Below are 23566 nucleotides of genomic sequence, written 5' to 3'. Positions count from 1 at the left end.
AGATGAGATGATTTAACAGTTAAAGGGAGATGTTGCAATGCTTGCAGGACAGTTATCTGTTACTTGGCGTGCACCTCCTTAAAAAATGTGGGGAACGGTGCCAAAGCATCTCCATGTCTCTGGGTCCACTCCAGCCCTGTTTGTGTTCAGAGTAAAGCATCTGAGACAGGGTAATTATTGTGAGCACTTGAGCATTACTCACCACCAAAATAGTAACTCTTAGCCAATATTAGCCAAAATTAGTCAATACTTTTAACAGAATTTGTATTTCCTGTTTATACACTTGGAGGCATAAGATGCACAGCAAATACCAGGATGATGTTTTGAGGAGAAATTTGAAGGATTGTCCCTTCATCGCCCTTTAGCTGTTAAAGCATCTTATTTGGTTTATAATTCATTAATAAACTATGAATGACTGCAGAATGCAGCTTAATACATTACTGAAACTTTTATTGCTTGATTAACCTGCTATACCTTTAAATTTACTTTTTCAATCTGTATTAAATTTTATTTGTATATAGTACACACTTGGTGTTGAAACACAGTTTACTTGTGTTTCTAAACCCAGGTGAAATATATAATTTGCCAAGTATTAAGCAAATTTATTTGTATAAATGTATTCCAATCTAACTAATTCACCCACTGGAAGTTATTACATAGCCAAGAAACTCTTGTGATTTACATATCAAAGTTGGATTTATTCATCCCTCCTCAGTTACCTTGGAAACTTCCTTATAAGTTATGCCTTTACTTTTTTACTTGAGTAAACTGCCAAAATGTTAATATACAGGCAAAGTGTCAGCAAATAACTAGTATTTTAAACTACTGCAAAGGTGTGTAACAGGTCACTTCTATATAACTCCTGATATTGAGAAAGCAGTTCCAAAGATAAAGTATTGGTTACTTTACTGTTGCTGTTCTTAAATAAATAAATAACATTTTGCTGCTGAGACTTGTATAAGGTTTTTTCCTCATTAAAGGCTTAAAAGGTCCAGAACAGCATGTGACATTTAAAATAATCATGTACTTAAACTACTGAGAACTTTTTTACTATTCTTGGCGGAAGTTTTATCACTGAAAGAAAGCTGATACTAATGAAAACTAGAACATCTGTTCTTAAACCTGGAGGATATTGAGATAAAACAGATTTTCTCAATTCCATGCAATTCCTTAAAAATAAACCTATTACTTGAATGTGTTGATAAACACATACAGTGTTTTGGTTTTGGATATGCTTTACAAATTAAAGCATTCTCAGGCAAATAATTGCTTGGGATGATCAACATTAATTTCCAGAAGTGAGTACCATAATGAAAAAATGAAATTATGAAAATGAAGGTCTAAATAATGCTTAGAAAATAATGGAAGGCATTGAAATAAAGGACTGAAAGAAATTCTGAATTTCTTAAGTTATTGTAATTTTTTAAATATATTTTAAGAATAATTTCAGCCAGTAAGCCTGTGCTTAATGTACTTCCTGTTTATGTAGGGAGAACAGTCCATGTTTCTGTGCTAGGTTTTCAAAGGGCTGAGTTTGTAGTCCGACTTTTGAGATAAATAAGAAGTGAGGGTGTCATTGGAAAGCAGGTTTCCATTGACCTGCTAGGCAGAGAATTTGTGATAAGTCTTGGTAACTTCAGGGAAGCTCTGAAGGAAAACACAGTTTGAGCTCATAAGAAACAAAGAATGGAAAATGTTCTAAACCTCCCTTATATTCAAAATTTATAGCTGGAAAGGTATTTTTAATGCTTGAAGAGTCTTCTTGTTTGTGATAAGCGGAAAAGGAGATCCATTTCCATCTTTTTGAGCTATAACCTAGTTCCAGACAGTCTGTGATGCCTGCTTTTGTGAAAGTACTTTGTGAAATACTTTGTTTAAAAGAGTAAAAAAAACACCAAAAAATAAAATAAATAAATAAATAAATAAATAAATAAATAAATGAAAGCAAGCCTGAAAAAAGGTCAGTAGAGAGAACAGTTCCAGGGTTTCATGTGGAGTGTGATTACATCTCTGCCCCTTGGGAGTTCCATTACCTGCTCAGAATCCCCAGTGGGAAAACAGCTGCGTTCAGCTGGGCTGGTGGGGAGTTCCCTGAGTCCCTGGGACTTGGACTCACTGCTTATGAAGACACATTGCAAGTCTGTGTCACTTTAAGACATTCAGTGGTGATGTTTTAAGATAGATTAAGCAGGTCTTAGATATTTTACTGTAAATGTGGTGACAGTTGTCAACTGAGGAAAATTATTCAGGGCTTTATGGAATTTAGGCAAAAATGCAGTGGACATCTCCCATGCAGGAAGAAAGGGGATATTGTAGCTAATGAAGACTACAAGAATAGTGTGATGATATCTCATATTTTGCATAATATTTTCGTTAGAGAGTTTCACATGAATGGGGGTCTAGTGGCACTCTCCCTCCTGCTTACATCAAATTTGTCTGTCTTAACTTTCACATTCTTTTGAGAAATAATTATTTGTTAAATAAAAATAGCATCTCTTTGAGGCATGTTGCAACTCCTGTGACAGTACTTCATCAACTTTCAACACAGTCCCATTCTGTCACCACCAATTAAATTACCTTATCTTGTACCAATCACTGCCACAGCTGATGAATCTTCCATTGCACAGCAGAAACCCAATAGTATTTTTTAAGGAAGAATAACATTTTTATTCTTTTTTTTTGATGTGTTGTATTTTTAACTGGTGCTGCACTACTTTACATTTTTTAATGTGGCCTCCAGTCCTTTAAATACCTTTACATATGCTTAATAAATCTGCATATATCCAGTTGAGAAGGCTATATTCCAGCAGGATTTGCCTTCCCTTTTTGAAAACACTTTCAGCCAAGAGCCTTACTGTAAGCTGTGTTTGTGCCCCTCTGAAGAGGGGAGCTGCTCAGAACAAGAACGTGTCTTAATCATGATTTTTCTCATCTGGGTAAGCCAGTTTGTGGGAGGTCTGATGTAGTGTAAAATACCAAGAAATTTCAAACCAAGCTAAAACACAGCTCAAGCTTTCTGTCAAATTCAGTCCTAATGCTATGGCCTTTTAAAACGTATTTACATTTTAATTTCTCACATACAACAAAGGAAGAGTGAGCTTGTTTTTGTCTCCTTGCCAGCTGGCTTGGAGAAAGGAACCGAGGGATTTTGAAAGGGGCGGTGTTTGTATGGTCTGGGTTTGTAGAGTTAGAGGAAACGATATTTGTGTCCAAATTAGAATCCCTCTGCTTCTCCCTCTCATTCTTTCAGCAACAACAGGGTTCTTACTGGAGGGGAAAGGTTTTTTCTGCTGTGGGGTATTTGGTGGGGGTTTTTTGTTTGGGGGGTTTTTTTAGGGGGGAAGGGGGCAGGTTGCTTTTTTGTTTTTAACTGCAGCATATTGAATAGATTAAAGAGGGAGCTGTGGAATTACTGTTGTTAAAAATAAAAAGTTCAAATATGAGAATTGTGGTTTTAACATCCTTGGAGGGAAGGAGAGAGTGAGGAGTGGAAGAAAGTGAGGGGTGTTCTAGAAAGGATGAAATGGCAACATGGAATAGATCTGGAGTGAATGAGTGTAAGATACAGTCATGGGAAGGTCAGTCCCTCCCTCAAATTTATGCATCTGTCAGAAAATATTTCTTTCAATTTTGTTTAAGTGTTAATATCATCATGATCAAGAAGTAAATAGAGTGTATAAAAGTGTCAAGAATCTTGAGTTGTGTTACTCTTGGGCTATATTTTGAAAAGCGCAGGTATATGTCTATTTTTGTTGTTTTCACTGTAACTTTAGAATTCTGAATATTCATCTGTATGTATGAATCCATTTGCTTTTTGTGGTCAATAGTAATACATTTTAAAATTAGATGACATAGCTTAATGATCTGTATTTTTAAAAATTTAATAGGTCTGTGTTTTTCAAATCACAGTTTGATTAAAAAAAAACCAAAACACCAAAAACCAGTTAAAACCCAACATAGCTTTTAGTTACCTCTAAGTAACTTAGGGTGGTATCAATCATTGCTGACTCTATCAGAATGTTACATCTGATGTTTTTTGGCAAAAAAAAAAAAAAAAAAAGAAGTTGATTTTGACTTTGGTTTGGTGATTTTAATGAGACTGCTTTGCTTTGAGGAAGAGAGTAGGCTAAATTTATCATTCTTTTAAAGAGATTGGTTAGATTTTCTGCCTACCCCATGTCCTCAAACTTAGCTTTCCTCCCCTGGAGTAACTAGTTTTGCTGTTAGTTCAGTACCATCAGTGTTTCACAGTAAGTGAAATAGAGAAACTAATAAATGCATGTTACAGTTTTCACATGGGATTGCTCTTTAGATGCCCAGGTTCATATCTAGGCTCCAAAGTATAAGGGGGTTTTGTGGCAGAGGAATGGGTGTTGTTTGTTTGCTACAAATACTGTAGAACTGGAACTTCATTGATGTCAGGCAATTTGATGGTGTCAGGATTTTGTCATCATCTTTGCTAATCAAGCCCAAGTTCTTAAACACATTCTTGAGAACTAAATACTGTCATCTTGATGTGTCCATCTTATGTGTTGCTTGAAAAAGAGCAAGGCAAGACTTTCTTTCTCCTCCCACGTGTGAGTTTAACATTTGTAAGAAGTGGGGGTTTAGTCACCTCAGAGGTGGGAGGTGGTGAAAGAAATAACCCAAAGCAGGCCCTCATGTATCAACCAACACAACAATTGACTGGATTCTGGGGACCCATGCCAAATGTGCACATACAAATGCACGGCGTCTGGGAAGCAAGCAGGGCCAGACCTTCACCAGCTCAGCACAGAGGCACAGGAGAAAAGAAGTGTCATTTGTAAAAACAAGCAGCTTCAGACCACAGAGCTCAGGAGTAGTGAGAGAGTTGGCTGTCACTATGAGAGAGTTCTGCATCAACTCAGAGACTGGGGGAAGCCACTGATTATTGGAAGGAGACAAGAAGGATGATGGATGGATGGATGGATGGATGGATGGATGGATGGATCCAGGCATGCCAGCCTTCTGGTCTTTGGGAATATCATGATGTAGGTGCTCTTGGCAGCTGTTTCTGGGCACGTGAACAAGGTGATTGGGAACAGCCAACATGGATTTACCAAAAGACAAATTATGCCTGACCAACCTGATTGCCTTCCATGATGAAACTCCTAGACTGTGGATGAGAGGAATGTGGTGTACGCTGACTCAATCTGGAGAAGAGAAGGCTTAGAGGAAATCTAACAGCAGATGGCAAATACCTACAAAGTTGTCAGAAAAATAGAGCTAGGCAGGTTCTGCAGAGATGTGTAGCAGGAAATGGTGATAGATTAAAACATGGGAAGTTGTAACTTGCTATAAGGAAAAAAGTGTTTTATGATGAAGATAAGCATTGAGATGTCTTAGCCAGAGAGGTTGTGAAATCCCCATCTTCAGGGTTTTTCAAGATCTCACTGAACAAGGATCTGAACAATCTGGTTTGAATTCAGTGTTGATCTTGCTTTCAGCAGGAGGTTAAGCTAGATGACCTCCAGAGGTTCCTTCCAACCTGAATGATTGTGTGATTTTGTGATTTAATACTTTGGTCATAAACTGAGAAAAATAAATAGCCTACTCCCAGTCACTAAAGTTATAAGTCCAATCCAGGGGATATTCCCCAGGCTGAATTATTTGGAATATTTTACTCCAATCTGGCCTACCTCATTGCCAATTAAGGGCAGGGTCAGGAATGCCTGAACCAAAAATCTGATTAATGCAGTATTTGAAATGGTAAACTAGTCAAAGTATCAGTTACTGTAAACTTAAGTCACTGTTGTATGGAATATAACATTTTTGGTGGTTTTAAATATATCTGCCATGTTAAAATAGGAGCTTGTACTATGAAACCAATCCATGTTCAGTGTGAGGTTTTACAGGAAGCAAAATAGAGTGGTTCAGAATGTGGAGCTGCATTACTAGCTCCCTAAGAGACACTAGAACTGAGAAGGACTTCTTATAAAATCTGTCTATCTGTGATTTGGGTACGTCTTTCTGGACTGTGGGAGATGCTTCCTTCCAGCTTGAATTTTTCTGAGGTTAGGCAAAAATCCCTTCCTTGCAGAATCCATAGCAGTATCTTAAAATAAGCGAGCAGTAGTTATTTCTCCTGTTTTCTTTATATATTTGTTTTCTCTGGAAAAGGTGTAGCTTCTATCTCTTTGGATTTTTTTTTCCCCTTCATGCTTAGACTATTTACGACTTTTTCAGGAAGTAAAACAAATAACTAACAAGTTAATCTTGAAGTTTACAGCTTGATAGCAGTTCTCTGATGCAGGAAAATGGGAGTTCAGTTGCAGATGATGTTTGTGTTCTGCTTTGGGCAGGATGGTCTAACTGACGAGTGTTTGATTTTATTTCATAGCCCTCTTTTCTCTGGAACAACAAGGTCAAGAGAAGCTTTTCATGGAGATCTTCAGCTAAGAAAGTCTTTAAAAGGCTGTGTTGTCATCTTCTTCAGCATCTGTTTTTCTTGGTATTTACTTTATCCCAAGCTCTTTGATTTGATGCTAAATTTCCCAAGCTGCTGATTATTCTATTTTCTGATCTAAATTCTTGTCAATTTTCTTATGAAACAAATACAGAAACTTGATGCAAAGATGGATACTTGTGTCTCTGGTTGCCCAGTGAGTTCTGTGAGTTTTGTTCAACTTGCACATCATCACTTGTCTTCAGGAAACCAACAAACAAAAATGCATTTGTAGCCCAGAATGAGCATGGCAACAATTTGTGTTGAAGATGCTTTGCTTGTACTTTGATGGGAAAATAGCTGTTGATCAGCTAGGTTTCATATAGTATGTCTGCCTTGGAATGCTGTTAGTGTTCCAAAATGTATTTACAATTCAGTAAAGGAATTAAGATTGAAAGGAGAGATAAGCATATCACCATGGTTTGCTCCCCGAGTTTTAATTCAAGAGGCAGCCAAAGAAAATAGTTCACATGCTGAAAATGAAAAGGACATTTAAATGTAAAGATGTAACTTTTCTTTCTGTTAATTTTGTGCTGAGTAGTATTGTTTATGTTATAATGAAACTTATTTTCTATATTGCAAAAACAAGGAAGAAAACTAGGTTTCATATTACATTGGAAAAATTTCAAAGATATGTTAATCTTACAGCTCAACAAAAAATTATTAGAGCATTTTCATACAATGATGCTATGAGTTCTTATTGTATATCTTCTAGAAGTTTGGAAAGTTTTTATTCATGCTTAAGTGAAATTTATTCCTGCCTGCTTTTGAAGCTACTTGACTGAGTGTCAAGTTTCTTTGTAGTCGTCTTGTGTTTTTAAACATCCATGAAAAGACTGAAGGTATCCTCTAGGAATGTGCTGTGAACATCATTATGTGTTACGAATAGTACAACTTTATGAAAATTCAATATACATTCCTTCAATTAGTTACATTTCTAAAGCATATGTTGATTACCTCTCAAAGGTTAACAGAGCTACAGATGGAAATGTTACCAATTTTTGGCACATAAGGTATCTCTAGTTATAGTTTTGTTGATATAAATTGTGGGTTTGGTTACTATTCGTTTTGACATATGAAGATTCATATGTTTGAAACTGGTAATAAAAGACTGTATCCAGAATAAATATTAGGAAACAACATATATACTGTAGTGAGCTGTAGGCGGCGGGTCCTTTGGAAGGGCTCACCTGTGATAAATATGCAGCACTGCACTGTTTGCTTTGTAGGATCTCTTTTAGTACTTTCTGTGGAAAAGTTTTGAGAAAAACCAAGTAGCCTCAGGAATAATACCTAGTGTATTAGGACTTGGTAAATACAATTACAGAATCAACTAGGTTGGAAAAGACCTTGGAAAGTATCAAGTCCAACCTATGACCTAACACCACCTTTCAATTAAATTGAGTGCCACATCCAGTCTTTCTTCAAACACCTCCAGGGACAGTGACTCCACCAACCTCCCTGGGCAGCCCATTGCAGAACCTGACTGTTCTTTTTGTACCATTCCTTCAGGTCTTTATATGCATTGGTAAGATCCCCCGAGCCTTCTCCAGACTTAACAGTCACAGCTCTCTCAGTCTCTCTTCATGTGAAGGATGGTCCCAACCCATCATTATCTTTGTGTCCCTTTGCTGGTCTCTCTCCAGTATGTTCATCTGTTTTTTTCTACTGGGGAGCCCAGAACTGGACTCAGTACTCCAGCAGTGGCCCTGATAGTGCTGAGTAGAGGGGTAGGATCGCCTCTCGTGACCTGGGGGCACTATTTAGCCTTATACAGTCTGGGATTGCTGGCCTCATGTTCAAATTCTTGTCCACTGGGACGCACTGCCGCCTTTTGGGTGTGCCAGTTCAGCCGATTTTCAATCTGCCTCACTTCCAGCTTCTCCTGACCACACTTAGGCAGCTTCTCCAATGAGGATTTTAGAAAAGTGTCAAAGGCCACCAGTAACTAAAATATCCATGAGTTACTAGTGCTTATTTCAGTAGAAATCCAAAATGTAGCTCCCTACTGTGAAAAAATTCACTCTGTCCCAGGAAAAAACAGCACTATCTCCTTCCCAGGTACTTCCCACTGCCCAACCTGTAGCTCCTTGTGGTTTCTTCTCATTTCTTGAAGACAGGAATGACATTTACTACCTCCAGTTCTCAGACACTTCTCCAGGTCATTGTGATCAGTCCACAGCTATTGAGCAGAGCCTCACAATTACATCTGCCAGCTCTCTCAGCACTTGTGGGTTCCTCCTGTCAGGCATCACAGACTTAATTATGTCCAGCTTGCCTAAGTATTTCCTAACATGATCCTCTTTCCCTAAGCCATCCTTTTTCCAGACCCTTGCAGTGTGGAGGTCAGTCTCCTATCTATAGAAAGAAGGAAAACTCTCCTAGTGTAGTTTTTTCATACATATCTCTGTATATATCATGAAGTGTACTACAGTAAAGAACTTCATAAATGCTGATACATTTTTAAATACATGTGCTATATAAAGTTGTGTTGGGTGTTACAACTGGCTTCAGTATCAGTAGCCATTGATGACAGCTGGCAACCCTTTCCATATTAATAGTTTGTTCTTTATGGACCATGGTGGAATTTAATTTGATCTGAAGACTGATGCTTTTGAGATAAGAGACATAAAAATAGCCTAATGAAGCTCAGAATTCCTTTCATGCTTACTTTGTTGTTTAATGGAAGTATTCTCTTCTCAGCTTCCCTGGAATTGTTCTCCTGTTCGCTCCTTCTTCCTTGCTTCCTCTTGCTATCATGTCCCACCCTTTAGATTATGTGGGGAACTAGGAAAGCATCCAAGACATAAGTTGCCTTGGCACATTTGTAGCTTTATCCCAAAGAAGTAAATGTCTGTGTAATATTTTAGTAACCTCAAGGCAGCCAGAGAAGGCTTTCTGAGCCATTTGTAGGTGCTATTTAACATATCATGCAGTTTTGGTAGCAAAATGTGCTTACATACTAACAACACGTTAGCTTCAGCACTTCTTTTTATTGTTTAATGTCCTCTTCAGTGGAGAGTCTCTATATGCACATCCTGTAGGGAAAAAAAGAGCAGATACAAATTATAATTGTTCTTCACAAAATATTCATGTCTTAATGTGACAGGGTAGACATCCCTGTTATACACTGCAAATACTCAGAGTGGTATGGGAACTGTAGTTATGTTTTGGTTTGGAGCGTGTTCAGGCTCTTCCCTACTATTTCCTTTGCCTAGTTTTTCACATTTAATCAGTCATAATACTCCCAGCAGGCTGGTCTGTTCACACTCACTCAACTCTGGCTCAACTCGGTTCTAACTCAGCAGGAAATGTCCTCACCACCACCATGTTAGGCAGTTGCTTGTGAAAGTTTGTTTGCTACCTCACTTCATTATTCACCTCAAAATCTTCCATTGTTATGCTCCAGGTACAAATGATATTTACTTGTATGAAATAAATCACAGTGTCTCCTTGGTTCCTGTGGTGAGCTTAAGGCTGTGTGTAATGTGGGGGTTTTGGTTATCTTGGGAAATCTGAAATCTTTCTCTCCTCCCTATATTTGTCCTTATCTTTAGGTTCTTAGCTGTATCTTTCACTAGGATGTTGATGATAGGACTAAGTGAAAATATTTGCTTTGCTAGAGACCTGGAGATGCTCCTGTGTTTTAGTTCTGTAGAGCTCACATTCTTATTTCACATGAACAGAAATAGTGACCAATCTGTATTTTATACACAATAGCACACTCTAGTGTGTATATTAATTAGCCATTATGGACTGGTTCTCATCATATTTACCTCAATTTCTCATTGATTTAGTTCTGTTGCATTGAGTATTACTATTTTTTCTCTGTGCTTGGGTGAATTGAAGGAAATATGTATGTCTTCAAATAAGAACTTAAGTGCTAGATGTTATCTATAATTTTTTTGAATGATGCTCTGAAAGAGAGAAGAGTTGATTTTACAGAGACGAAAATCTCAGTGCAATGGAGTCCAGTATGAAGAGTTTTAATGATGTAATTGTGTAAAGCAAAGCTGCATAATTTGAAATTTGTCTTCTACTTCAGTTACCTGCAGGGAACTATAGTTTCCCTTCTTGCATGAGTACAGAAATGAGGAGGGAAGAGAGTGCATTACTTTCTGGTTCAGACTTGCAGCTGCCTCTGAAGGTACCGCAGCCTTACAGAAGATAGGCAGTCAGCAGCAACTCAGATAACTGTCTCGAACATTTCCTACAGGAATAAAAGACTCCTAACTGGTGTTACAGGAATGCCTTGGTGTCGATGCTTCATCTTGTGTTATCAGTTCACAATTAGGACATGACCTTGAACAAGTCACTGGTTCTGAAAAACTTGAGGAATTTATTGTAAGGGGACAAAGTGCATTTTTTGCTCCGTGTTTTGCTTTGCCTAGTAATGCGAGTGAGAGGCACTGTGCTTTCTACCAGAATGGGATGTCCTACTTCCTCAGTCAAAAGAACTGGGTTTTTTTAACCTGTATAATATCAGAGTTTGAATTATTTGTGATGTCAGTGATACATGGTTGCACCACAGTGGGATTAAATTGATGGACCCACGTTGTGTGTTGTTGTCTGATGCAGTAGTTTATTTACACGTCAAAATATTTCCATCTTCAGTTCTTCTGCTACTTAGCAGTTGTTCTTGCAGGGCTTCACAAAAGCCCACAGTTTTATTAAAGAAAATCTGAATGTCTCATTATATTTGGGCCAGGGATACAAGGATTGTGTAGCTGTAGTTTCCCACTTTTTGCTAGATGACCCTTTCAGGAGAATGGAATCAAATGACAGAGCAGAAACCTCTAGGTAAATACAGTTACAGACTGATTAATTAATTTTAATGGTGTTACATGTTGTTACACAACAGAATTGAATATGCTTTGTTAGACACTAGGTTTTGCTTATTCCAAACACACAGGTTTTAGGAAACAGAATTGTATTAATTAAATTCAACTCTTTTTTGACCCAAAAAGCAAAAATTACGTAGTGTAAGTTGTGTATGGTTTTGTTCTATGATCACTGCCCGGTAACATTTGTGATTAATGTGTTTCTGCACCAAGAAAATCCAAAGATTATTTAAATCCACTATGATTTGAAGCAACTACATCCTGCCATATGCACTGGTACCAGAACAGACCCTGCAGCAAAGAATAAGGCAGGAGAGGATGTTTTTCATCTTCTTACAAAGTGGTGATTGGAAGAAGTGCTGCTGCTCATTGATAGAGGGAAATGCTGATGAGAATCCAGCAAGGTGTTCACACTGCAGACTTAGCAAACTGTTAGATAAAGGAAAAAATGCCAGAATGTTTCTGTCCATGTTCCTTTTACATAATAACTGTGCAGAAAATAAAAAGTGAACAATGCAGCTTTGTTTGAAAAATATATTCAGGATTTCTTTTGCAAGAAGACTTTCCTGGGAATCTTTAGAATAAAACAAAAGATAAAAGAGGAGCTACATAATAAGTAGGAGAAAGGTGTGCATTTCTGAGGAAATGGAATCTGATACTACTTCATCTCAACATTTTCATTGGTAGAGGCAGTAAATAATATTTACTAAGAGGGTGATTTGGAAGTCCTGCCATCCACAGGTATACCAAGAAACAAAGAAAGTTCTAAAAACAAAATTTGGAGAACCATTTAGAATCATCTGGGGTCTATAAAGTAAAATTAAGAAATAAAAATAAGTTTAATACTGGGACCTACTTGAATTTAGCATATATATACATATGTGTATATATATATATATATATATAAAATATCTAAAGGATCAAGCTGTGTACATTTCTTCATGAAAGACACCAAAACTGAGGAGAATAATTGGTATTTATTCTCCTAATTAAAATTGTTAAGTCGAGTGCTTATGTTGTATATAATCTTTTCCATATTTTTGTACAGGAAAAGCATAAGCAGGAATTAGAAGACATGAGAAAAGCTGGACATGAAGCCTTAACTATTATTGTTGAAGAATTCAAGGTAATTGAGTTGCCAAGCTAACAAAATTTCCAAATGGTGTTATTGTAATAGTGAATAGGATGGCTGCCTGCAGTGCACAATTATTAGTACTGCTTGTGCTGATTGCTCGACCTCTCTCACTGTCTTTTCTGTTTTCAATTTAGATTGTTTGGTCTGAAATTTTGCATGACATGTTTTCCCAGCCTGCACTTTGGAAAACTTCAGATAAAGTTGGTTAGCCATTTTCAGTAAGGAAACTTAAAACCAGAAGAAACCCAAAATTCTCAGTCAGTTGTGGTAAACTTTGGGTTGGATTGTTTATCACAAATCCACGTTTTGGACCTCTTCAGTCTCCAGAGCTGCACTTGCAGGGAAGAAGCATCACAGACCAGTTCAGCAGGTTTTTATCTACACTAAGGGAGGGAGTTATGGATGAAATAAAGCTGAATCTGTAGTTCCTCTTCTATGCTGCTTTAGTTCCTGTCTGCTTGTAGGATGAAAGAACTGGATGTTACTGTGGAGCATAAATCTGTGTCTTTTGTTGCGTTATGGAAACTATTGAGTAAGAAACGCACAAAGGACAAAAACTGAATCAAGTTAGGAGGAGCAGGTAAAGCTAAGAATTCTAATTAGGCTTAAAACAGATCTGGCAGGAGGAAAACTGATAATGGGAAATGTGAATGAAGGCTGGTTTTGAAAATGAAAAGGCAAACTTAAGACCTGGTAGGCATCTGCAAACTGGGAACTGGGAAATATTCTAGCTAATATTGAAACTGGCTTTCTGTAGAAATATGTCTGTCTCCATCAATATGAATTTTATTAATTTCATCTGAAGGGAACCTATCCGGAAAAAAGTTTCAAAAGTTTCCATTCCTGAGAAAACTGAAACATGGCCACTGGTGGAGTCCCACTTCTTCATGACCCCCTCATTTCACTTCTGGGGGAGAATTATTGTGCTTCTCTTCCCTTACTTCTTTGAGGACCCCTTTGCCATAGAAGTTCTCAAATGGGGGTGTTCTTTGGAGTGTGTGCCTTTGAATGGGCCACTCAACATCTTCAATAGCAGCATTTTTCATTTCTATTTTGTTCTAGATATGTGTAAAATATCTGGCTGCTATAAGTGTGAACTTATATTTTGAAAAAGCTTGTGAGTTTTTGGTAATTGCTGAACTTACATTTCTTTCTTTGTATTTTTGAAAATACAAGCAAATGGTCAAATGCAACAATTTTACAGTATTGAATGAAAGTTTTGAATGTTTTCTAGGTATAATTTTTCACCATTTAAATTTAAATTTTTCACCATTTAAGTTTGTCTGAGCTAAAGGAGAGCTCTGCACGGGTCCTATTGGCCCCTTAAAGGAATAATTTTTTCATGTGTAGTTGGGTAAAGGGATCTATTTATGTGTCATAATCATTTTTGAAAGCTGTTTTACCAGTCAGCAGCAGCTGGGTAGATCTGATATGCCATCTGGAAAATAAGATTTATGTTTATCAGTTTCAGTGATTTGGCACAAAAGATTAGGGAGTTAATTGAATCCTGTGTTTCTAAACAGTGTTTATATTTAGTGTATTATTTCTCATAGAATGTTTATATTCAAGTTACATAAAGTCACTCTTTAATACCAGGGAACCATGACATGAATATACCTCATACAAGCCTTCCTGTTGCCTCATGTTGTTAGTTGAACACTCTGATGAGAAATAATGTCAGATATGCCAACCTCTGGTAAATTACTGCAATCAACCTTTTCTGCAAACATGAGGTGACTTATTCATCAAGGTAGCAAGAAAAATCAAAAAAGATTGCTGGGTTTAAAAAAAGCCTAGAATTTTTTTGGTTGGTTGTTTATACTTTAATACCTTTCTAGTAACCCTTTGCCATGTACTTTAAATAAAAAAGTAACACTGAATCATCAGGGAATTCAGTGAAGGCAAAAACTGTTCTGTAGTTTTGTTTGAGAAAATAATCCCACAGAGTCTTTTAAAATGTTAATTCATTGTTAATATTTCAATATGGAACAGGGCTAAGATTTGATTTTTCTTAAGTAAATGAGTCAAATATGGTTTCATAGTTATAAAAGTAATACCTTACATTCTGGGGGCTTTTAAACTGCTCACATCCTTAGGAATTTATTGTATTTTTCAGATACGTTGGCAATTAGATAACCAAATAAGGATTCCTACATGTAGCATTTGTTTAGGAATGTAAAGTAAATCTGATTAGTCCTTTTAGTGAAAGACAGAATCTTGAGATTCATTAACTCCTTTAATTTACTTATGATGAGCCAGACTTATTTTTGTGCTGAAATATATCTTCTTTAAGATTTAAGACTGTGTTACACTAATACAAATCATTTATATGCAGCAGTAATTTCCATTTTTGGTAGATTTTTTGTAAGTACTATCTAATTAATCCCCAAATTACCTTGAGTGGGGAAATTTACCTAAACAAGGCTGGGAGTGGTTTAAAAGGCATGGGAAGGAAAATCTTGTTTGAGATGAAAACAGACTTATTTTGCATTCCTTGGGGTTTAATAAATTGAACTGATGCAGGTTATTCCAGTCAAGGGATTGCTCAGGCCCTAATTAGGTTCTGTTGCAGTCAGGAGTGTTGGAATTCTGACTAATCCTCTCTGATACCAGTCAATTATAATTTTGTGGTGCTGCTTCAGCAGAGCTGTAGCACAACTTAGTATAATGCCCAACATTGGTTGTTTAAGGATAGCTTGTAAAACTATGAACAGGTCATCCTTAGCCCTAGGAAATAATCCCCAGAATGCCTCAAACCCCAAATCCTGTAACTTAGGTATTGAAACCTTGAGTGGAACAACAGTGGAAAAAATTTGGTTGACTTGTCTTTTCTGTACTCCTGGCACAGATAAGTGTTATTGCTGGTAGATCAGTGAATGTGCCTTCCTTTTGGTTTACAAAGGGAAAGAGAGTTGCCGTTTTTTGGCTTCTGTGTACAAGGTTGCCAAGGTGGTAACCAGAAAATCACAGTTTTCTTCCATTCAGAGCTAATTCCACTCCTTGCAGGTGTACTGCAGCAGACCTCTGTTGTTGTTGATGTATCTTCCTATACTTCCAAATGGGTTCTGCTTCCTTCTAGTCCCTTTCCTGTATTTTGGGTGGTTATTTGTTGTAAAAGGGACGGTATTTCTCCACATGGATCTTTCACGAGTATGGTGTCCCTGGGCAGACAGGGTACTCAAGTTTGAGGACAAACCCCCTCAGTTCCTACCTTGCTGACTGGTCCTTCTTACTAAGGCAGCAGTGCTGAAAATGCAGCTTACATAAGAAGTCAAATATTGAATGACCTATTTTCAAGGACCTGGATATACCAAAGCCCTTAGAATTAATTTCAGTTGTCTTTGGAATGTTCACTTGTCCAATGTGTTGGGAAATCCATTAATAGAGACCATTAGATGCTTTGTAGCACAAGCCCTCAAAAGCCTTGGCCATTTTTAAGCATCTCACATTCTAATCTTCCTTTCAACAAATAAACCATCCAGAACACAGTCACAAAATTTGTATTAAAAACCACAGAAAGCAAATTAAAAATTAACTCAGTGTTCTGTGTAGGCCAAGTTTCCCCTTCTCATGTTTACCTACTTTTGTTTAATTTCATGTCATTGTTGTTTTAAACTTTTATCCCTGGTAATTAACCATGGTAAAGAAAAGTAATTGTAGATCTTGGAAGTTATGCTTGTGGGATCACATCTCATCTTAAGATATTTACCACAAGCAACATAAGAATTTCTCCATGCTTGTTTAGTCAAGCTTTTGTTCTGAAATTGTCACAGTTCTGTAAATAGATGAGTTAATAGTTTTAATCTGTTTTATTTCTCATCATATAAAATATCCTCTAATGTAAGCTTTAAAGAATATGAGGTTACAGGCAGGTGTATTTATTTGATGAGTTTTATTTCCTTAGATTATTTTATGCAATTAATAGTCTTCTAAAAGACAGCCTGCATGAATCAGATGTGTGTTCCCTTCATAGAAATTAACTTCAAAGTGCAAAATTCTTCCCAGCCCTTGCTGCAAGTAAGAGTTTTGTCCATCAGTTTTCAGTGTTAGGCGGTGGGATTTTTTCATCAGAATGTTAGAACAGATTTTCAAAGCATGGAATATGTGGGGGTCATCAGATTTTCTTTTGAAAATATTTGTGTCAATAATACACCTATGAACTGAAAGGTTACCCTCTAATAAACAAAGGAAATTTTAAAGGATTTCATTACAAAAGAAGTTAATCTAGAATCAGGATATCTTTTTTTAGACATAGTTTATCCCTAGTGAGGGAAAGCTCTGAAATGTGGCCAGTTCTCAGCTCTTTAAAACATCAGCTTAGCTTATTAAGTTTCCAAGTTGACATCCTGGCTCAGAAAGGCCTGACACATGAATAAAAGGACAAATCCAAAAGTTGTTGCAAGGGCTTGTATTTCACTTCCAACTTCTATGCTTGTTCATGTGCAAGTCACAGTAGAATTCAAGTGAGCCTTGAAAATAAAACAGCATTGTTTTTTCTCATGGAGAGCTGATGGCTGAAAAAGGAGAGATTCCTTGGGATTTTACACCATAAGAGTACTCATCTACAACAGTGATGCTACTATGGAAGTCTCTCTACAGAATTCCCATAAAAGCAGGTGCAAAAGATGCAGTCGAGTCTCGTACTTCCAGAGATCTGGTAATCAAAAATATTTTGTCATTGATTAAGAGATCTTTAAATTTTGAAAGCAATTAAAAAAATTGCAAGGAATCTCTTCCCTCCCATATTAGTGAGGATGAATTGTGTATGTGCTTCTGGCTATAGAATAATAAATATGGTGTTAAATAATATAAAAATAGAAAGGTTAATAGAAGATTAAGAGCGAGTTTGCAGTTTGCCTCTGGCAGGAGTCTGTTAGAACAGGGTTTTGTGGAAAATAAATCCTTTGCACTCACATGCCAGTAAAATTGAGCTATCTAGATAAACCTAGCATAGTACTCAAGCTGTAAGTTGTTGATCCTTGCTGGTATGGATCGGCACAATTTCAACCACAAGCAGCTGAAAATGAAACTAAAATGTTTGCATCGCTTTCCAAAAACCACATTACCCTTTTGTTATATTTAACCCCCCCCACCTTATTCCGTAGCACCTAAATGGACACGTTCCATTTTCACTTAAAGGCAGGCTCACCTGGAAGTAGCTCTATCATGAAAAAGTGGGGTATCTTGGGCTGAAGTGGATAAGTTGAATTCTTTTGAAAAAGACATTTTTCGAAAACTTTTAAATAGTTTTATTTGTATCACCTCTGTCTTAGCTAATAGCTGAATTATAACACAATTAGTCAAATACTACATTTTATTGAATTAATGTGTCTTCTCTGTGGGTCAGAAAAGAATTTCCATTGTGTCCTCTGCTCTATCATTCAGCAATTGGGTAATTGCATTTCACCCTTAAATTAAGTAGTAGAAAGTAATTAAATTGTGGAGACAGGATGCTGAATTAGATGAATCATTGTCTAGTGCTATAAAGCATAAAAATTTGGAAGTACTGTTGCTGTATTTAATACAGTTCTCATGTCTGAAGCTGTGTGGTAGCTTCTCCCTAATAACTTTGATTTTTAAAGATCACTTGTTTTGGTCACCCTGACTCAGCAATTTTGAACTAAAGATGTTTGATGTACTGGCTTCTATTTAGCTACTTAAGCCAATGATGCTTGAGCAGGGTATTGTTTTGGATTGACCAAGGCTTTTGATGCAGTGCTTTTAAGTAACATTCTGAAACATAATCCAGCAACGTGTACACCATGATTTATATTTCATACTGGTGTTACATACGAGTAGGTTTAATATTTTCAAATAGTGCTATGCATCTGGGAAACCTGTGTTTTACATGGGTCAGAACTACTTTTATACTATTTTTTCAGAAGAGATAGGAGGGGATAATGACCTCTGCTTTGTTTTTCTTCTTGGCTTTATTCTGACTAGCATTTTCCTACAATAAAAAGAGGGAGTTGAAAGAAAGGGGTTTGGCAATTTGTTACTACTAAGGAATTGGGGAAGAATTGGGGGTATCAGTCTGTATTTTGGCTATTTCATTCAAGAGGGATTCTCATAAATTCTAGCTTCTGGCCATACAATAAATTCTGTCTGGGCAAGTAGCTGTGGTTTGTATTGCCAGTAGAATGAAGACATTATGCACTAGGCCTGTGCAAGTAGGTTTGTATTAAAAATAACCTGGGGTGTCTGTGTTACACTTTTGGTAAAACCATACTTATTGCACTTTTGCATTCTTAAGTATGAGGATAAATTTTAGAGATAATCTAGTACTCAATACATACCACATACTGTAGAAATACAGGATGAAGTGTGATCATTTGTGGTTTTAAGCTTTTCTTCTGACATTGGGCACTGTGCAGTTTCTCACTCCCTGGTCTGCGTGCAGGAATGCCGTTCTCCAGGGTTCCCACCGCACAGGGAGTGTGCTGTCAATTCCAGGACCAAAGTTTCTGACCTGTGCTAAAACATGTAATAGATGTTTATTCCCTTAAGAACCATCCAGGGTGATCATGGATCTTATTATGATGTTTGGATTTATTTTCAGTTCAAGGTCTTCTAAAATTATTCTAATGTATGAAACTTAAAGCTAAGGTTAGTTTTTTATCTGAGCTCAAACAGGGGTCCAGACTAATTTACTTAGTTTACCTAGCTTAATTTAAGAATGTTTTGTACAGTCATTTAAATGTGTGAAGATTTTTATACTGGTTTGAGGAAACAACATTTTTTCTGTGATTTTTATAACCCATCGTATCTGAAACTAAAATGAAGACTCTATAGAGAACTTAAGGGGTTTCAGTCTCTTTTTCCTGTCAGAAGCTATCATGAGGTTTTGGTTATTGACGGAAAAGCAGGATCAATTCTCTTTTTTGGGTTTAGTAGAAAGATCAGAAAGTGGGGGAGAAGCCAGTTTGGATGAGTCTCTGGGCAACGTGGTCTAGTGGAAGGTTGTCAGAGACTGAAAAATTATAGTCTATGACTTAAACATTTTCTTAAAGGACTTTTAAAACTGTATTACAAAAGCTGCAGAGAAGACTACCACACCCTGACTGAGGCCTGACACTGCTCGATAAAGTAACAACTCAGGGCTGGGGACATTCACTGAGCACAGGTTTAACACTTCCAAGATGAGGACCACAGCCCCAGGGCTATCAGCTGCCAGGCTCGAACAGACCCCGCACCAAAGGGCAGGGGAGAGGAGAGGCTTTGGGTGTGTGTTGGAAACGCCTCTGGTCAGAGGTGCAGTGACTGTCCATCCTCCAACTGTGCCCAGGAGCCCAGCTGAGGGGTCCTCACCGGGGGGGAGGAAGCTTATCCACAGCAGAAGGGGGTGACATGGCCCATCACAGGGGCCCCCCCAAAGGAGTCCCCAGACCCCCTGAGATGATGCAACAGACCCTCAGTGTTGCAAGGGACAGTGTGTCAAGCTAGCCCCTGCAAGAGAGGCACGTGGGCATTCCCACCTGGCCCACAGCGGATATTAATCCAGGGGATTCTGCACTCTTTGGCGTGTGGCATCACAGCCACAGCGGTGACGGGGGACCCTCACCACCAGCAGAGCAGATGGAGGGGAGCAAGGAGACATCGTTGGGACCCTCAGATGGGTGATGTGCTTCCACCTAACCCCTGTCACCTCTCCCTGTCCCCCCACCCCCACACACACTTCTTTTTCTATTTCTTTCTCTTTCTTTTCTCTTTCCTTCTCTTTGCCTCTTTTACTATTAAATAAAATACATCAATTTTTTTGAATCAACATTTAATCTCGTTTGATTTTAATCTCATTTCTGGGAATATCTTGAACCTTCTAAGTTCTTTCTGGTTTATGCACAGAGACTTAGCTTGCTTTGCTTTCCTGGGTTTAAACCGGATCGTAACAAAGGTGTCCCTGCCCATAGCAGGGAGTTGGAACTACATGATCTTTAAGGTCCCTTCCAACCCTTAACATCCTATGATTCTGTGATTCTTTGATGGCCTTTCCCACCCCGTGTCAAGGAAGTTCATTGCACAATATATAGAAGGAAAAATTAATTAACAAGGGCACTCATATTGAAATCCTACCCTTGACTTCATGCAATAGATACCATAGGCTGCATTCTGCTGTAACCTTACCTGAAATGATTCAATTAAAAAGAGACTGGTAAAATACCAACTGACCATAGATTTATGGAATGTCAACCCAGTAGCATAATTAATGATTCCTCCTTAACTAATTAGGAAAGAAAGTGGTATTTCAGCAGTGATAAGAGCATTTGTCCAGAATAGCAATTAATCAAAAGACTTTTAGTGTCATTGTAGTTGTAACTATTATATTAGAGATGCCTATCATCAAGTAGCCAAATGTGTGTTTCAGTTTATTAAGTAAGTTAATTGGTAAATGAATTTTTTTTAAATTATTAAATTTGAGTAGTTGATTATCTTGAAATTTGCCAAAGCTTTGGATGGGTATCACACATCTGTGCTGTATTTCCCATCAGGAAACCTGTAGTACTGTGCTACATAGGGAGATTTTTCTCTCCTTCTCCTTACTTGGCCAGCTAGTGGAACAGTCAAATGCAGTATCAGCCCTGTGGTACTATTTAAACTGTATTTAATAGTGTGTATGACAGAAAAGGAAGGCTTTTGTTTCTGATTGTGGAATTTTATGTATTTTCAAAAGAAAAATAGTAATAATAAATTAATGTTAAAAATTTAACAGCCTTGACATGCCATCCAAAGAATAATAATTATTTCCTTGAAAACTGAAAGTTCTTTATACCATTTAACAGGATTTTAACAGTTCCCAGTAAAGTTTGCACAGCAAAGTGCATAAGGTGACTCAGCCCTTGACATGAGCAAGAAATGGCCTGAGAAATGCCATTGCAACTTAATGACCATTCTGTTACTGTTTTCCCTAAGAACAGAATAATTTTATTTTCTTTTGTGCCAGTTACATGAAACATTTCTTGCCACAATAGTTTGCAAAAAAAAAGAACCCAAACACCAAAGTCCAGCCTTAATTTTTGCCAGTGATATGTGGCTAATTGTAATTTATGCAGAGTAGGATTTAGTGTGTAAAGATTCATGTACAGAGGTTGCACTTCTTTGAGAATTCAGTTTTTCTGATTGCTTGAATTTCTATAAATGAAAGATTTTAATTTAGTTAGAAATAAATTGTCTTTTTTGAAAGTAAACTTACGGTTTGCTAAATCCCCCGCCAACACCAGTAAACATATTCTTACTCTTTGATTAAGCACAATTTTTAACCTTTTAAAATCACTGAACTTGTGCTGAGAACTGCTACCGTGCTATAGCATTACTGAAGAACAGTGATTTTGGCATAAGAGGATAGTTAGTGGAAAATTTGAAAAGGTACGTCAAAAATTGTCGGAAGATTTTCTCTTTTTTATACATTTTTAGGTTTTTTTTAAAGTATTCAAAATTTTATTTGATGTGTATGTTATGTTCCATGAAGTAAATACATCTCTAAAGTAAAGATTGTTTGAACAATGGGATTTTTTTTCTTTATCTGCATTTGGGCCAAAGGTCTGTTTTCTATAAAAGTCATGTCTGTTTTAACTTACCCAGTCATTTTGACTACTTCAGTATATTGATTACTAGTTAAGAATAGTTTGGTAAATTGTGTATAAATACCCTGATGAATATTTGGAAAGTGGCATAAAGACTTTATACTATCAGGGGAGAAGGCTTAAATCACATGAGCCATGTAAATGTTAGATACCATCATTGTTTAAGGACACCTGAGCGTAATCCTCCAAATGGTAATTTGGTTTCTTCACGCATCTTCAACTTTTTTATTTCTCTTTCTGCATTCAGATGCTGGAGGCTCTGCAGGGTTTAGCCAAGTGTGTGTGAGTTCAGGCATGTGCACAAGCACGAGTTCACACACTCAGAGTCCTACTCCTCTCACCTGTTTGTTACTGCCTTGGTACTTTGACTTTCCACACTTCGACTTCCACTGCTTCACCTTCAAGTGTGAACATCCTGGGGGGGCATTCTTTTATGTTTTATGTTACTCAGAATTTCCATCTGCTTTTACTTGACTTGTGGTTGTGAAGATCATGCTTGGCCCATGGGATCTTACACAGTGCCGAGAGGATGTGGAGTTTTGTCAGCCAGGCAAATATGTCTGGCTTTTTTTTTTTTTTCTTTTTTTTTTCTCTTCAGCAGCTTTCATATGCTCCTCTTCTTGTGTGGTCCCACTAAACTGAGTATATTTCACAGAAATACTCTCCCTCTCTATCTTCTGTGTGCTGCTGTCTTTTAGGCAGGCTGTATAAGAAATCTGAGATCCAAAAAATGTTAGTCCTGACTGAAAACAAGGTAGTGTTACATAGAAAGGTACTTTAATCGCTGCACATTCCAAATTTATAACAGCATTCCACATTCTGGTTATAGACGAGTCTTAGAGGATCTGCAGTTACCAATAAACATCCCAGTTCTATCTTTGTTGAGTATTTTGTGCTTTCTTTTTTGCAGGCACTGCTACAATCTACAGTTCAGCAGCAAGAAGCAGCTATTGAAAAGCAGTATGTGTTAGCCATTGAAAAGCATTCTCGCAAATGTGAAGAGCTCCTTGATGCCCAGGTATGGATGTGCACATGCAAGAATTTCCATGATTTTCTTTTACTTTCAACTCTTTCCTGTTTGAAAAAAATATTAACATATATGATCCCCAAAAAAAATGATCCATCTTTCCCCTTGTTTCCTCAGCATACCACTAAACACAAGTATTTAAAAATGCTAAGTTAAATGAGGACTCTTCATCTGCTGGGATCAAAAATGTTCTATAACACTGGAGCCTGCTTAGAACAGATTCAAGGAGAGTGTAACACTGAGAAGAAGTCTCAGAGCACTTTAATACTTACTTCTTAACAGCTGCCAATTTCTGTGGTCTTGGAAAAACCATTCAATTATTTTTAATTTATGTAATTAAGTGCAGGATTTGATTGTGTGGGATTTGCATGAATTTTTGGTCCAAATTTTGTGATGGTTCTTAGATGGTAGACAAAAACATGTGTTGTCCACACCTATTTTTATTTCATATAAATCTTACCTGAAAATAAAAAGCTATGAGGAATTATATAATATCCAGAAATATATATATGTTAATGG

At 37.2% G+C, this 23566-nt stretch overlaps 1 protein-coding gene across 3 annotated transcripts in view; it reads left to right on the top strand.

Moving 5' to 3' along the window:
- Positions 1-23566, top strand: part of CCDC91 (coiled-coil domain containing 91) — a 127372-nt gene that overhangs the window by 41519 nt on the left and 62287 nt on the right. For all 3 annotated transcript variants that reach the window (XR_011148007.1, XM_069003418.1, XM_069003417.1), the window contains exons 7-8: positions 12356-12433; positions 22931-23038. Coding sequence is in view for 2 of the 3 variants with exons in the window: in XM_069003418.1 (XP_068859519.1) it covers positions 12356-12433; positions 22931-23038 (186 nt within the window). In the remaining variant the exon portion in view is untranslated. The remainder of the gene's footprint in view (positions 1-12355; positions 12434-22930; positions 23039-23566) is intronic.

This window comes from Aphelocoma coerulescens, chromosome 1A (assembly GCF_041296385.1).
Source record: "Aphelocoma coerulescens isolate FSJ_1873_10779 chromosome 1A, UR_Acoe_1.0, whole genome shotgun sequence".
Lineage (NCBI taxonomy): Eukaryota > Metazoa > Chordata > Aves > Passeriformes > Corvidae > Aphelocoma > Aphelocoma coerulescens.
The sequence above is the reverse complement of the archived record's forward strand: the minus strand, read 5'-3'. Positions and strand labels throughout refer to the sequence as shown.